Source organism: Centruroides sculpturatus, unplaced genomic scaffold (genome assembly GCF_000671375.1).
Source record: "Centruroides sculpturatus isolate CEXI.00-Female unplaced genomic scaffold, Cexi_2.0 scaffold118, whole genome shotgun sequence".
Classification (NCBI taxonomy): domain Eukaryota; kingdom Metazoa; phylum Arthropoda; class Arachnida; order Scorpiones; family Buthidae; genus Centruroides; species Centruroides sculpturatus.
In genome coordinates this window covers 445,832-461,167 of record NW_019384377.1, presented here as the reverse complement: position 1 = coordinate 461,167, position 15,336 = coordinate 445,832, and the positions used below count along the sequence as shown (strand labels likewise).

Sequence of the window (15,336 nt, the reverse complement as noted above, 5' to 3'; positions counted from 1 at the left end):
TAAAAAAGCTCATGTTTCATTTGTAAATTGCATATTTTTTCATTACATTGAAGTTGTGGATTCTATCAAACATTTTTCTACAGGATGTATATACTATACTTTTTGGCACAGTCTTTGGAACATATCAACTACGTAAAAAGAGGGATAGATGTATTCAATGTTCACAGTAAGTAAAATGCTGTTTTATTATGTTGATATTCCATACTGTAAGAAATGTGATGTCAAGGAATTTGGACAAAGTTGGTCAGGGAAAGTCATGGAATTCAAAATAAAAATTTGAGTAGGAACCTTAATTTAGTTTACACTCGTAAGATGTCTTCTACACAAAGAAGCCCTCAATCTACAGTCCTACTAATGGGCTCTGTGGGCACTACTATACACTGGATAGAGACGGATAAGAAATTGTTGGTGAAGAGGTAAAACAATATCTTTACATTGAAAGTTTTTTTATTGTGTTCAGATTTTACAAATGTCAGTGCAAACAAGTACAGTAGAGCATTGATTATCCGACCCCCGATTAACTGTCACATCGGTTAACCGACCGTTCTAATCGGCAAATTTCAAATGTCCGCTAGTGATGTGGCATTACAATATTTAGCTATGTCTTGGCTACTTTAATATTATTTTTGTTAAGTTTTTGCGTGTTTTAGCTGGCATCAATGGCTTGACCATTAAAGGGAGGCGAATATTTAAACGAGACTTAATTTTCTAATTATGAGTGGTTGTTTGTTTTGTGAGCAATAAAATAATTTTAAAATAATTTTTAACGATACAATAGCGATGATTATTATTTTAGAAAAAAATTTGTTAGGCTAAACATCAATGAAAATTCAATGCAAAGTTGGTTAATAGCAATATACTAATAAACTAATTACATGGGATGTACTAATATCCTAATATACTATACTGAAAAAAATCTTCCTTTCACAAACGTTTTCGAGCTGTCGAGATAGCTCTTCCTCAGGTAGAGAAAAAAATTTTGATGGAACACTTCGAAAAATGGAACGTAGATATTTAAATAAAAAATCGAATCTAAAAATAGAATGCAGATGTTTAAACAAAAAATCTGAAACTCGCATAAGACGTTCCTCCCAAACATCTTACTCTATAGGAGGTATGTGGACGACATCCTCATCATGTGGAAGACAATACCTGACATCTCAAATTTCGTACAAACTGTTAACGATAATCCCTACAGCCTAACGCTAGAAATGGAACAATCTAGCAATATTGAGGTCCACNTATATATACTATACTAATAATACTATATTAATAATGTATTTTTTCCTTCTTTTCGGTTATCCAATTTTTTTCAGTTATTCAACCAACCTGAGTCCCCAGTTGAGTTGGATAATCGATGCTCTACTGTATATACAAATTGTAGCTCATTTTAAACAACACTGGTGATCCAAATCAATTAACAAACAAAAGTACTGCATAATGTTTAACTAAATATTCATTTATAAACAGCAATCTGAACTTTAAGCAGACATAAATTCTGGAAATGAAATTTGACATAATACATTTATTGATTTTTGGTTGTTAATATTTACTATATAAGTTTAACTTAACCAAAAATAGCGTAAGATTTGATTTTGGCCAAAACTGATTTTAAAACCCAAATCCTGTTTTGGATTTTGCTGCAAAATCCAATTTAAATTGGATATTACCTGTCTGTGAAAAATATAATGATACCAGATCCAAAGTCTGAGGAAGTATTGATACCAGTATTGGGATGTCCTTAGATAAAATACAATGTGGCCCAATAGTCAATTTATTCAGCCTTATTTTATTTTGCATGTTCCAGGGACACTTGTAAATGTTGTTTTTGAACAGAATTTAGAGCATTTGTTTTTCTTTGCAGAATTGATAGACTTACTTACAAAATAAGGCAGCAATTTACTCTTTAACTGACCTTTTTTAGCCACTCTATCATTATAATGTTATTGATACTTTCATAAAATAAAAGAATTGGAATGGTGACTTTTTTAATCATTATTAAATAAGTATAATTATTAATGCTGAAATGTTGTTCTTTTATTTAGGCTCTAGATGGTTTTATCATAGTATTTTCATGTAATGGTAGAATATTGTATACATCAGAAAGTATTTTTTCACTTCTTGGATACATTCCTGTAAGTATTACTTAGACCATTAATCTAATTAAAATTAAGAACAAAATTAATGATCTTTGTGTGTGTTTTTTATCAAAATGAATTAATTTTATGAATTTACTATTCAATTAATTGAAAAAATTTTATGTACAATAAGAAGGTTAATATTTAATTTTTAACTTGTAATTAATGTACATAGGAAAGTTAAATAACTACAGCTACATGTGAATACCAATAAACCAGTAAAAATAAATATATAGAACAAAAACAAATGTTTTCTTCCATTTTAAATGGTCATTTTATTCCCCTGCAGTCCATTGTTCGACAGTAAGAGATAGGAAAATAGAACTTGATTACATCATGTATGGTGTTGTCATATGCATGTGGTGAGTTTTGATTTTTACAAAGAGGCAGGTATTAAAACAATAAAACGTGCTTTTAATTTTCTCGTATAAACTTCTACAAGAAAGGTTCTTGTGGATTCTGACACTCCTGATTCCTTATTTTCCAAAAAAAAAAAAAAAACAACACCTGTTCAGATCCACAGTCGAACAAATTTTTTCGTGATACAAAGAAAATACTTATTTTCTAACTTAAACCTACTTACTCTAATAAGAAAAAAAAGAGAGAAAAGGATAGATCATGAGAGACAGGAATATAGTTTTAAGCATGAATTGTTACCCGAGTCGGCGATCAAGGTGGCAGTGGTTGGATGATGTCATCCTGGAATTTCTTTTGGGGATGGATCGTATGTGACTCTACAAATAAGTTTCTTGGTTCTTTAGCCTACAAATGTCCTTAATCATGATACTTCTTTCTTCCAAACTTTTCATGACCTTTTTCCAGTCGATGCTATAATGACCTGGAGACCTCTGACGCGTCTTCCCTCTTCTAGGCCCAAAGCAAAAGTGTCCCTCTCATCTTCCACTTTCCCTCTGGGCTATTTCTTTTCTTTGTCCCCTAACCAGGTCACCCACCAACCACACTTGGAAGAAAGTTCCAGGAAGTATACAAAGGAACACAGAACAAAGAAAGAAGGGAAAATAGAAAGACACATATAAAACATATATATAAATATAACAAAATACATTGGTGTACCACCACAATGGCCAGGTAACATGGATACTCTGTACTCCTGTAAGTGTTTTTTCAAGTGTCAGAAATCTCCTGTTTTTTTCAAGTATCAGAAATGATAAGGACCCATTGGAGAGGAACTGTATGCCAGGGATCTATACTATCCCTACACAAGATCACAGGATGAACTGTTTGTGCAAATATGTTGGGACCACTGCTCAATGCCTAAACATGAGTATTAAGGAGCATCAATATACTATTCAGAAAGTACTCTCCACAACCACACTAGCTACTTTTGTTGATGATGACATTCAGGTTAAATTTGATCATGCCTGTATATTACATCACTTTGATGACCCAGCCAACCTTAAATATCTTGAATGAATAGAAATATTCAAGCCTTTCAAAAGGGGTATTGCGATTAATTATAAGGAGGTTAACTCTTGTTCGACTGCATGGAGCATATTCTATGATTCCCGTAAGTCTTGGATTAAGACACATGTATTTTTGTATTTTGTAAAATTCTTTTATTTTCAAACTAGCAGACCCTGCCACATGTTGTTGTGGCTCAAAATGTATCTATTATAAATGTATAACACTTCACCCTGGGGGGGAATTTTTTGAAAAATTCCTTCTTAGTGTACATTCTCTTGACGTACTCTATTAAAACGCAATCAAAATTGCAAAAAATCGCATCTAAAATAGTATAATAGAAACCAAGTTCTTCACGGTACGCCTTAATCTTGTCCCTCTCCCCCGCAAGGGGAATATTGAAAAATCCCCTTTTAGTGTATATTCTGTTGATCAAAATGCAATCAAAAATGCAAAAACTGCATCTAAAATAGTATAAATAGAAGCAGAGTTCTTTACAGTAAGCCTTAATCCTGTCCATCTCTTCCCAATGGGGGAAATTTTGACACCTATATTATATAGAAACACATGCGTATTCGAATGCAGCGTTGTGTCAAAATTTCAAAGAAATCGGTAGGAACAAACGAACATTACATTTTTATTTATATAGATAGATAGAAGATGATCTGTTTTAGTTCATCCTCACAGAAAAGCATAATGTCTCATAGAAAATCAAACTTAGGTCGTCGTACTTGTAGCGCCATATGTTGGACATAAAAGCCTTAACCCTAGATGATATCTTTTAATTTATATGAATGTTTAACGGAATAATATACAGCCTATGTCCACCCTGTAGTTCCATTCTAAATATTGGTGAAAGAATTTTTGAAATCGGATGAGTAGTTTCGGAGATTACTCCTATATACAAACTTATAAACATTACCTCTTTATAATATTAGTATAGATTGTTATTTAATATATTATTGATATTAAAGCATGATGTTACATGCTGCAATACTCATGCACATATTTTGCAAATTTTTCAGCTTTTAAATTTATATTCTATTTTTAAAAATGTATTCATTTATATATCTGCATTCTTCAAACCTGAGGAAGACTGTTTAATTTGAAGAAAATCATTCGTTTTTGTTTTATATTTATTTTTATTGGTTTATTGGTATTCACATATAACTAATTATTTATCCTCATTACACCAGTAGTTTTGAAGCGATTATAATAAAGTCAAAAATAAAACAATCTTTTAGCACAGATTTTATTGCACAACACACACACTCTTATACCACACACACTCTTATACCACTTGTCAAAGTAGTCCTGGAAGCTACTTTTTTATGATGTCATTATGTACTCTTGTCACTCTGACATCCATCTCCATTTCTGATTTGCACCTGCAATCCTTTAACTTCTTTTATTTTAGGAACAGATTAAAGTCTGCAGGACAAGATCAATGGAGTAGAGAGATTGAGAAAGTATTGTTATGCCATTTTTGTTATTCATTAACCAGGAATGACTGATGGATGCTGAATATAAAAATTGCAGTGAGAGTTTTTAAAGATACTATGAAAAATAGCTTTCAGGATTGCTTTGATAAGTGGTGCTGGATTGGACACTGGCAGAAATGGAGCTTATTTTGAAGGTGATCATCTGTAAATAGTGCCATTATAAATGTAATAAAAAATTTGATTTATTTTTGATGCTGTCACACATTAATTTATTTCAGACCATCCATACAAAACAAAACTATTGGTTGATATTTATATACTTTTTACATTTACTGTAATATTAGTTCAAATGGAAACTTAAAAATCATTCTAAGGAGATAGTCTATTTATCCCATTATTTAATAAATACAATCAGAAATGTGAGGGTTAATTAAAATAAGTTGTGACTGATGATTTTTCCCCTTGTTGAAAGTGCAGCACTAAAAATTTCCATATCTATCTCACTGTAAAAATTGGTTATTGACATATCTGTTCAAAAAATTGCATGGTAATAAATTTATTGTTTGTCTGCTAGAGGTTATGGAGCAAATGCCATCTACTGCCATCTACAACAAGCAATAATGAATACTGAAATTTTTCTTTCACTTATGAAAAACAGATAATTATAGAATACATAATAGATTATGTATAGGCCTATAATGTGTCTTAAGAGCTAGTTCTCTGATCTTTTTATAAATATGAAAGATTCTAATGATGTAATTATTTTGTAAAAACTTTCTGAGCAAAATTGAAATAGTATATTTTGATATATTTTATTATTTTAATTATATGGTTTTATTTATAGGGAAATCTTAATGTGTCTATATTTGACATTATTCATGAAAGTGATAAACAGTCACTTCACAAACTGCTTAACACTTCAAATTTTACTGATTCTAATCATATTCAATCTAAAGGTAAAGAATAGATTTATAATTAAACTTTCTGATTTAATATATTTTTTCTTAAATTTTATATTTTATCATCAGATTCTCTGTTATCATTAATGGTTTATATTAAACATGGACCAATGCATTCCCAAAATTCTCCTACTTATGAACTTGTTCGTCTTGTGGGTAACTTTCATCACTGGAAAAATGTATCTGCAGATGGTAAAAAATAAATTTCTTTTAAAATTTATATTAGTTTTATATATTTATAAAAGTGATTCAAATTAACATCTTTTCAGGACCAAACATTCACAATTTTGAATATGATAATAGCAGCAGTTGTTCTCATGTTTCTAGTAATGCTGAGTGGCAGCTTTGCTTTGTAGCTATGGCAAGATTGCAAACTCCAAAGCTTCTAAGAGAAATGTCATTACTAGATGAGTCTAAGAATGAATTTACATCTAGGCATAGTCTAGAGTGGAAATTTCTTTTTCTTGATCATAGGTAATTTTTCAAATTTATTTTATACATAGATAAAATAAAAATTTTATTTATTTTCTTTATTAGGTTACTAGAATATAAAAAATTAATATAAAAATGTTATTTAATATTTAGACAGACATTCTGTCTAAATTTTAAATACAACACATCTCAGCCAATAAAAATACTTTTAGTTGTAGTGTGAAAAATTAAACAAATGAATTATGCATATAATTAAATATAATTATCACTAGGAGTATTTTGTAAGACAGTGCATTTGACAAGTCAGGCTGAGCTTTGCCAATTCTAAATGTTTTTGGATGTTTTAGAAAACCTGCTCAAGATTTTGTTCTTTTCGAATATGTATAGATATATCTATTTGATGTCTGCTTGCATTTGTTTTGAATTACTTGACATAAATTTATTGTTCTTTTAAATTTAATTAACTAATTAAAATTAAGTAATTTTTTAACACCTTTTAACAGTGAGTAAGGTGTGAGAAATCATATTGTTTTCAACTTAGTTGGTCTCCAACCTTAATGGATCTCCATCCTTACCCATTGTTAGCTTAATGAAGTTACCAGTACACTTTTATAAACTATTTTGTCTCTGAAAAAATTATCTACATAAATTTATCTTGTGACATTAAGTTTGCTCATATTGAATGTTGCATTTATTTGGGTATTGCATTTTTAAAAATCTTTTTAAATAAAAGTTTTGAAGAATTAAATAAGCACTGATAATGATCATAAAAGAAATATTAATAAATGTAAAAAAGAAAAGATACAGCCATACTGGCCACTTATATAATTAAATATCTAAATTAATTGATATTTAATTACATAAAAACAGAATAACCAAACTTGAGAAGCCTGTAAATAAATGATTGAATTCAAAAGTTTTTCTTTTGTAATTTGTAATGCATGAAGACAATTTACTTCTTTAGTATATCAAGAATTTTTTGCATATATTTTTTGCAGTATCATTTTGGAATGTATCTTTATTTATATTTAAAATAAAATAAAGTGTATCAAGTTACACATATTCATTTAAACTATTTATATATTAACAATAAAGATTGCTTTTGTAAAAGGAGGATTTTGAAGTTCATAATATAAGAAATTATTAATATATGTCACTTTTAAAAGAACTTTTAAAATATTTTTTGAATAGAGCACCACCAATAATAGGATACTTACCATTTGAAGTATTAGGAACTTCTGGATATGATTATTATCATATAGATGATTTAGAAAAAGTTGCAGCATGTCATGAAGCATGTAAGTTCTCTATTAAATAATTAAATGAACATAAAAACAATAAATATCATAGATTTGATCTTTTCTGTCAATAAATTATTATTAATTCATTGGCAACAGAAAAATATTAGTTTTTATTCTCAATAATCTCACAAGTATTTTTTGGATTTATTAAGTTTATCTTTTGAGGAATTTAATCAAAAGCATTTCAATAAAAGGAAGAGAGAACTTCTGTCTTTATTATTAAATCCTTTTAATTATAAAAATTGTAACACACAAATTATAAATATAATTAATATTGGCTATTACTTATGACAAAATCAATCTTATTGTCTCAGGTAACCAAACAAAGTGGTTAATTCAAATTTCAGACAATCTTACATAGCATATATATTTAAAAATACAACAGGAATTTTATTAGTAAATTTTCATCCGATGGAGAATTATTTTTCAATAAAAATGAAGACGAAATCTGCCCAAAAGAGATCACTATTTTATTTTTGTATATTCCAAGACAATACACTTTTTCAGTGACTGACCTTTCTTTGTAGACTACTTGTCGCCATTAGTATAAAATAGTCCTTTTAAAACACAAAATACTTCCAATTAAAATTATAAAATAATTTCTAAAAAAGGAACTGATGATAACAGATGTCTTGCTTACATCCATCCATACCTTCTCTGGGGGTGTAACTGCTTATATCTATTGGAAACTGGCGCTGGAAAACGTATATTTGAAAAAAGCTGCCCCTGGTGATGACATTTGTAGAATTTTCATCAGTAAATTTTTGTCTGATAGAGAATTATTTTTCAATAAAATTGGAAGTATTTTGTGTTTTAAAAGGATTGCTTTATACTACCAGCGACAAGTAGCCTACAAAGACAGGTCAGTTGTCGAAAAAGTGTATTGTCTTGGAACATAGAAAAATAAAATGGATCCCTTTTGGGCAGATTTCGTCTTCATTTTTATTGAGGAATTTTATTGTTTTAAGTAATTATGATGATTAAAACATTAAGAATGTTAAAGTTTAAAATATATATGCTTGATATAATACAATGTCACTTCACACCAACGTTTATTATATGATTATAACACTTATGTGTTGTGGCGTTACAGCAGTGGAGTCTTGGAGAATGAACTCGTCCGACTTTAGAAAATGAACTCATCTGCTAGCACTTTCAGTAGTATACAACTACCATCTTCATGCAGTCTATCGAATACAACAGTTTAAGATTTTCGAACACTAATCCAACAGTTTCACAAATTTCAGATTTCCGAAATTATCGAACAATATTTCCAACAGTTTAACAGATTTTCCGTTTTCGAATGTTATTTAAAACTCCTTTTGTGCATCATAGCACATGAAAGGAAAATTAATTTTAAATAAACATGTCTTAGGAAAAATAAGGCCATAAAAGAGCCCAGAACATGCTTGAAGTATATGCTATGTCAAAAAGACATCTGAGTAGCAGACTTCAACATCGTGGATTAAGTTGTTTAAAAGCTGTTACCCAAATTTTTGGTAATTCAAGAGTTGGGGAGTTACATGGTTCATTGGCAGAAATATAGAGACTCTCTCAAATAAATAGTTCTTTATGTTTGTTGCAGCATTTCAGTAATTTTGTTTTACTCCAGAGAGGCTGGTAATTGTGGTCAAGCACTTTCTTTGCTAACTCTGTAACTGGCCTGCCATTTTTGATGTCTTCTTGATGTTTAAGGATACATGAACTTAACCTTCTGGATGTGGCCCCTGCATAACTGGTTTCTTCACCTGACGGTGTATGTTTTAGCAGGACTTGGTAGATTCCAGATTTTTCATTCCACTGGCACTTATCCCTATCGTTACATAGTAGTCTTCTTAGATTTGGTGGCGGTGTTATTGGTAGAACAAAACCGTTAGTTCTAAACATATGTGCAATTTTTAGAGAAATGGGACCTAAATAGGGTATTGGGGGATGTGCTATTCTTAGGTTTTCTTTATTAGAAAGAAAGGATTGCAGAAATAATTTAATCTTAACACAGTTTTGAAGAAATGTAAATTTAGAGTGTGAGTAGCCAGCATTTAACATAGCACTATAAATGATAGATAACTCATCTTCCACTAGTGACGAGTTCATTCTCGAAACTTCACTCCTGTAACGCCACAACATGTAAGTGTTATAATCATANGATTGATGACCACACAAAAATTAATCAATAAAAAAGAAAAGGTAAAAATTTGTCTTTATATGTCTCATCTTTTAATTATAAAAATTGTAATACACAAACTATAAATATAATTAATTTATCAAAAATACTGTATTTATCTTAGTCTTCAGACAACCAACTAAACAAATTAAAAATTCAAAACTGGTTATTTTAAACAATCTTTGAGCATGCATATATATATATGCTCAAAGATTGTTTAAAATAACCAGTTTTGAATTTTTAATTTGTTTAGTTGGTTGTCTGAAGACTAAGATAAATACAGTATTTTTGATAAATTAATTATATTTATAGTTTGTGTATTACAATTTTTATAATTAAAAGATGAGACATATAAAGACAAATTTTTACCTTTTCTTTTTTATTGATTAATTTTTGTGTGGTCATCAATCAAAAACACTTTACAAAATACATCCAAAAGCTTCCAATTTGTATTTTAAGACGTGTTCATTTTGTTAAGTTCTTTGAAAATAGACTTAATCAGTCTGAAAATACTGGAAGTTATTGTGGATAGAAATTATTTCTGTGACTCCAATAAATTACTCTTTGTTGTGAATTTATAAAAATTTGGAAGTGTTACTTAAACAGAAATAAATTTTATTAAATTCATTTCAAATAATGTTCATAGAAAAACTTAATTTATATAATTATTAGATAAATTGTTCATTAAAAGTAAGAAATATGTGTGTCTAAGAAAATTGTTATGCTTATTAGTTACTCTCATTCAAATTATCTAAATTTTAGATAATTTGACAGAGAATTGATTCATTCATTTTAAATACAATAAAATTTTGTTTAAGTGATGCAGACTGGTGAAGGCACTTCTTGTTGCTATCGGTTTTTGACAAAAGGTCAACAGTGGATTTGGCTTCAAACTCGTTACTACATTACTTATCATCAATGGAATTCTAAACCTGAATTCATTGTTTGTACACATACTGTAGTCGGGTAAGTGTTTTAAAGTTTTTAGAGAATGTATTTAATTTATAAGCATCAATACCTGACAAATATAGAAAAGAAAACACTTTGTCTTTCTTAATTTGTAAAAATAAATAAATAAATTTTCATAGTACAGTACTTGCTATGTCTTCATACAGTTTGCGACACCTAAGGTAAAATGCGTTAATGCTCTTCCCAGTTATAAACAAGTGCAGACGACTATATACAAAGAAAACCCTCTCCACAAATCTGATAACCTAGTCAAATTAGAGCAATTACAGGGATCTGCTGCAGCAACACCAGTTTCTTGTTCAAGCAGTAATCAGTCGCTTGCTCTTTCAGCTAGTTCTAGGGATAGTATATCATCAAATCAGTCAGAAATGTCTTCAGGTAAATATTTTTAATGAATTATGTATAAAAAATTATCTTAAAATTATTTTATTAGATTTTTAATGATTTTGATATGTTAAGACAAATTTAACATAGGCAATCAATACATTTCAGTAACAACATCAGGTGTTCAATCATATGATCCTATGTCTTATGAAATGAGAACTAACATTCAACATCTTCCTCCAAGAAGCAAAAATCAAACAGATTACTTCAGTCCATCTAATACAAAAACTGTTCCAAATTGTAGATCTGTGATGATTAATGATTCTAATGTAGCAAATATGTCACAAACAACAATAGCTCCAACCACAAGTCAATCTTCAACTATGACAATTTCTACTTTGCAACCAGTTATTGGGTTGATAGGACCACCTTTATGTACAAATAATACAACACCAGCTATACAAGTATGTATTATAAAAAATTATAACAGTTTATAATTCTTTAAATTGTAGATACATTTTTTTATATTTTTTTGTAGCCTTCTAACAGTCATGTTGAAAGATATCAGTCAACATTTTCAATGGCATCTGATCAATCTCAGCTTCAAGATTACTTAAGAAGACGTCATCAACTGCTACAACAGCAAATTTTGATGCAGCAAGAAGAATTACGTCGTGTCTCAGAACAATTAATGTTGGTACAATTTGTAACTCCAAATCTAGTGTCATCACCATCATATCAATATCCTACTTCTTCCATAAATATGGTATCAACACCACCCAATCCATGTGTTCAAATACAACAAGTAATGAATCCATTAATTCACTGCAGAGAATCTGGCTGTGAAAATTTACCATCACAGTCTGCCAAATCATTATCTGATGCTGTTACAAATCAAGAGATGGTAAGTTTAATGAATTTTTAGTAAACAATATTTATGCAAAAGTTAGTTTAGTATTATTGATGATAATGATAATTAAATGATCATTCTACCACACAATGTAACTAGTTATTATTTGTAAACAACAACTTACACAGAACACCAGAAATGCTTTAAATAACATTCTACACATTCCATGTTGGAATTTGTAATTGACCTGATGAAGGTCCAGATTGCAATCAAAAGCATTATCAATTTTCAACTGATGTCAGAAAAGATCCTGCAAAGCTTGTTGTTTAATTAAATGACTCCTTATTAAATACAAGATAGCAAGTTTCTGAAAGTGATTTTCATTTATAAGTTGATTTAATTAACTTTATTTTAATAATTATTGATAACTATTGCTTTTGTTATTGATAAAAAAAATAAGGTTTCCTCAGTAAATACTTTCTATAACATGAAGCTTTTCATTTATTTATTGCATATGAAACATAATTTTCATAATATATTTATAATTATTAATAGAAATACAAATTCTGGTTGCATAAGAAAATACAGTGGTACTTCGGTATACATCTGCTTTAGAATATGTCCAATTCGGAATACGTCCTGTTTGGACGAAACAAATTTTGCTCAGTATACGACTTTTGTTCAGAATACGTGTTAAGTATATCACTGTTGCAAGTTATGTGTTCAAAGGTAGTGAATAGAATACCTTACAAGTAAGTTTAAAAAATCATACACGACTACTTTGATCCGTTTCAAGTCATACCGAACCAAAAAGTGGCGGGCTTGATAAAAGACATCACGTCATGGCCGTTTATTTATTACAAAAAATAATACAATGGTTATATGACACGAAGTGTTGTTACATACCTAGGTAATGACAGGAGAGAAATTTAACAATACGACTTAATTCAATTATACACGCCATCTATGAACAAGTATCACTATCTGTGTATTATACCAGACTAGATGTTCACGGTGCCATGGTTTATAACTTTGTTAAATTTCTTCTGATTTTAATTTGTAAGTAAAATTTTATTATTTTTATTAATCATGAATTGCAAAAAGGCAACAGAAAAATAAAAAATGACTAGAATCACAATGGAACTGAAAAAAAAAATTGTTGACAAATATGAAGGTGGCATGTTTGTTTGAGATTTAACTGTTGCATACCGTATTCCGAGAATGACGATATCAACAATCGTGAAAAATAAAGACATTATTAAATTTGCTAACGTTGCGAAAGGGGTTAAATCAATTTCTAAACATAGATTGAAGACATTAGATCATGTTGAGAAATTGCTTTTGCTTTGGATAACTGAAAAACAGTGTGCTGGCGACAGCATATCAGAAGAAATTATTTGCGAGAAAGCTAAAAAGATATATGCTGATCTCATGAAAAATCAAGCAGGAACTAGCCAGGAAAAAGAGGTGTTTAAAGCCAGCCATTTTTTTTACATGAGAATGGATTAATCATTTTTACGTTACTTCTTATGGGAAAGATTGGTTTGGTATACGTCCTATTCGGTATAAGTCCAAACACCAGGAACGAATTACGGTCGTATACCGAGGTTCCACTGTACATTTTTTCTAATATTTTCTCTTCTAACAAGTATTGGCTTTGTGTCTTGATTATCCATTGGCTTCTGCTTTTGAATATTTGTCATTATTCCACATAGTTCCATATCATATTCCACTGTTGTTTATCATGTTTTCAAAGACTTTATCATAAAATATTTGAAAAAAATTCACTCAATCCAAGCATTTGGTAAATATTATTTTAGCTTGTCATATTATGTATCTGAGCCAGCAGATTAAAAAAAATACTTTTTGACTATCTTAAGGTGGAAACCAACTTCTAAAATATAGATATTACATTTCAAATAGTGTGTTTGTTTATTTTTAATGCTATATATTCTGGAATATAGCATATATGTGTAATATATGACTTAGAACTTCATAAGCTAAGGAAGTTGGATAAATAAATTTGCCTGACTATTCTAGTATAAATTTATACTAGAACCTGAAGATGACTAAGACAGGTGAAACAATTGTTTAAAGAAGTCCACTAACTTAAAAGTTTCATGTCTAATTTAAATTTGGCACCATGAGTATAGACTTGTGGAGAGTCTGAAATCAAAATTTGTTATGGATTCATAGTTCTTTTGAATGACTCAAAAGCCATATATCTGTGAATAATCTGATTTGTCAGTTGATTTTTTTCAGCTACATATTGTTGATATTTTTAGGTCAATCTTTACTTGTCATAAAATTGAACTGATTCTTATTTTATATTTATAATTCAATCTTAATATAGTACCAGCTCAAATATTCAATTTCTAGAATTACCAGAAGACTGGTATTTTGCAGGCTGTAGTACAGCTGATTTACCATGTGGCTACTTTGTTTTGATTATTGTGGCTTATGTGTTACTCAATGCCAGTTCAAGTGTGAATGCTGGCATATGGTTCTGCATTTTTGAAATTTCAAAGTGCAGAACATTTAAACAGAACATAGTGGTGTTGACTTAAAAAATTCCAAGAATGTAGAACATGCTTAGTAATGTAAGGTAAATAGGCTTTTTATGATTTCAAATAAGAAAGCTAAAATTTGTTAATTTATGGAATTAGTTTATAGTTCTGAAAATTTTGTATTAAATTATATAAGCTATTTAAATTATAATAATATAAAAATTGCTTTAATTAAATGTGGAAAAAAACTTAGTTTTCAAAATAATTTTAATATTTGTTTATATACTTTTTTAACACAGTTAATGTCTCCTCAACAAATGATTCCAATTCAGTTACCATCACAAGAAGAAGAATCAATATATGCTCAAGAATTTGCAACATCTCATCAGTCAGTTATGCAAAACACTTGATTTTTGCATTTGGTAATTAAATTTGAGCAGGAATATTTACAGTATTTTTCCAGTTTGATACATTATATATATTGTACAAGAAATTTAAGCTAGTCAAAAAAAAGAAGAAAAAACTGTGATTTTTATATACAATATATTTAATAATATAATCATTGCATATAAAATAGTATGTGATAAAGAAAAATTTTTGACAAATCATCCTAGAACAATCATTATCTGTTAGTGTTATTTGTTAAATAATAGTTAAATATATATATATATATAGTGNTATATATATTAGTATTTAATATATTACATATTTATAGTTCATCCTGAAAATTTTGTAAAAAAAATTTGTTATTGGAATCTAATAATATTACTTGTATAGAAGATGACCAAATAATTGAAACAAATACAACATATCAGTATGTAATGTATC

General features: G+C 29.1%; 1 protein-coding gene across 2 annotated transcripts in view; it reads left to right on the top strand.

Annotated features, from left to right (window-relative positions):
* Positions 1 to 15,005, top strand: part of LOC111617649 (neuronal PAS domain-containing protein 2-like) — a 31,710-nt gene extending 16,705 nt beyond the window's left edge. The window contains exons 4-13 of one of the 2 annotated variants that reach the window (XM_023358932.1): positions 2,046 to 2,135; positions 5,847 to 5,958; positions 6,031 to 6,153; positions 6,231 to 6,435; positions 7,585 to 7,691; positions 10,677 to 10,824; positions 11,015 to 11,205; positions 11,320 to 11,615; positions 11,690 to 12,055; positions 14,808 to 15,005. In XM_023358932.1, the coding sequence (XP_023214700.1) occupies positions 2,046 to 2,135; positions 5,847 to 5,958; positions 6,031 to 6,153; positions 6,231 to 6,435; positions 7,585 to 7,691; positions 10,677 to 10,824; positions 11,015 to 11,205; positions 11,320 to 11,615; positions 11,690 to 12,055; positions 14,808 to 14,918 (1,749 nt within the window). In that variant the 3' untranslated portion in view covers positions 14,919 to 15,005. Of the gene's footprint in view, positions 1 to 2,045; positions 2,136 to 5,846; positions 5,959 to 6,030; positions 6,154 to 6,230; positions 6,436 to 7,584; positions 7,692 to 10,676; positions 10,825 to 10,951; positions 11,206 to 11,319; positions 11,616 to 11,689; positions 12,056 to 14,807 lie in introns of both variants that reach the window. The other variant, XM_023358924.1, reaches the window with a different exon arrangement.
* Positions 15,006 to 15,336: the final 331 nt, after the last annotated feature.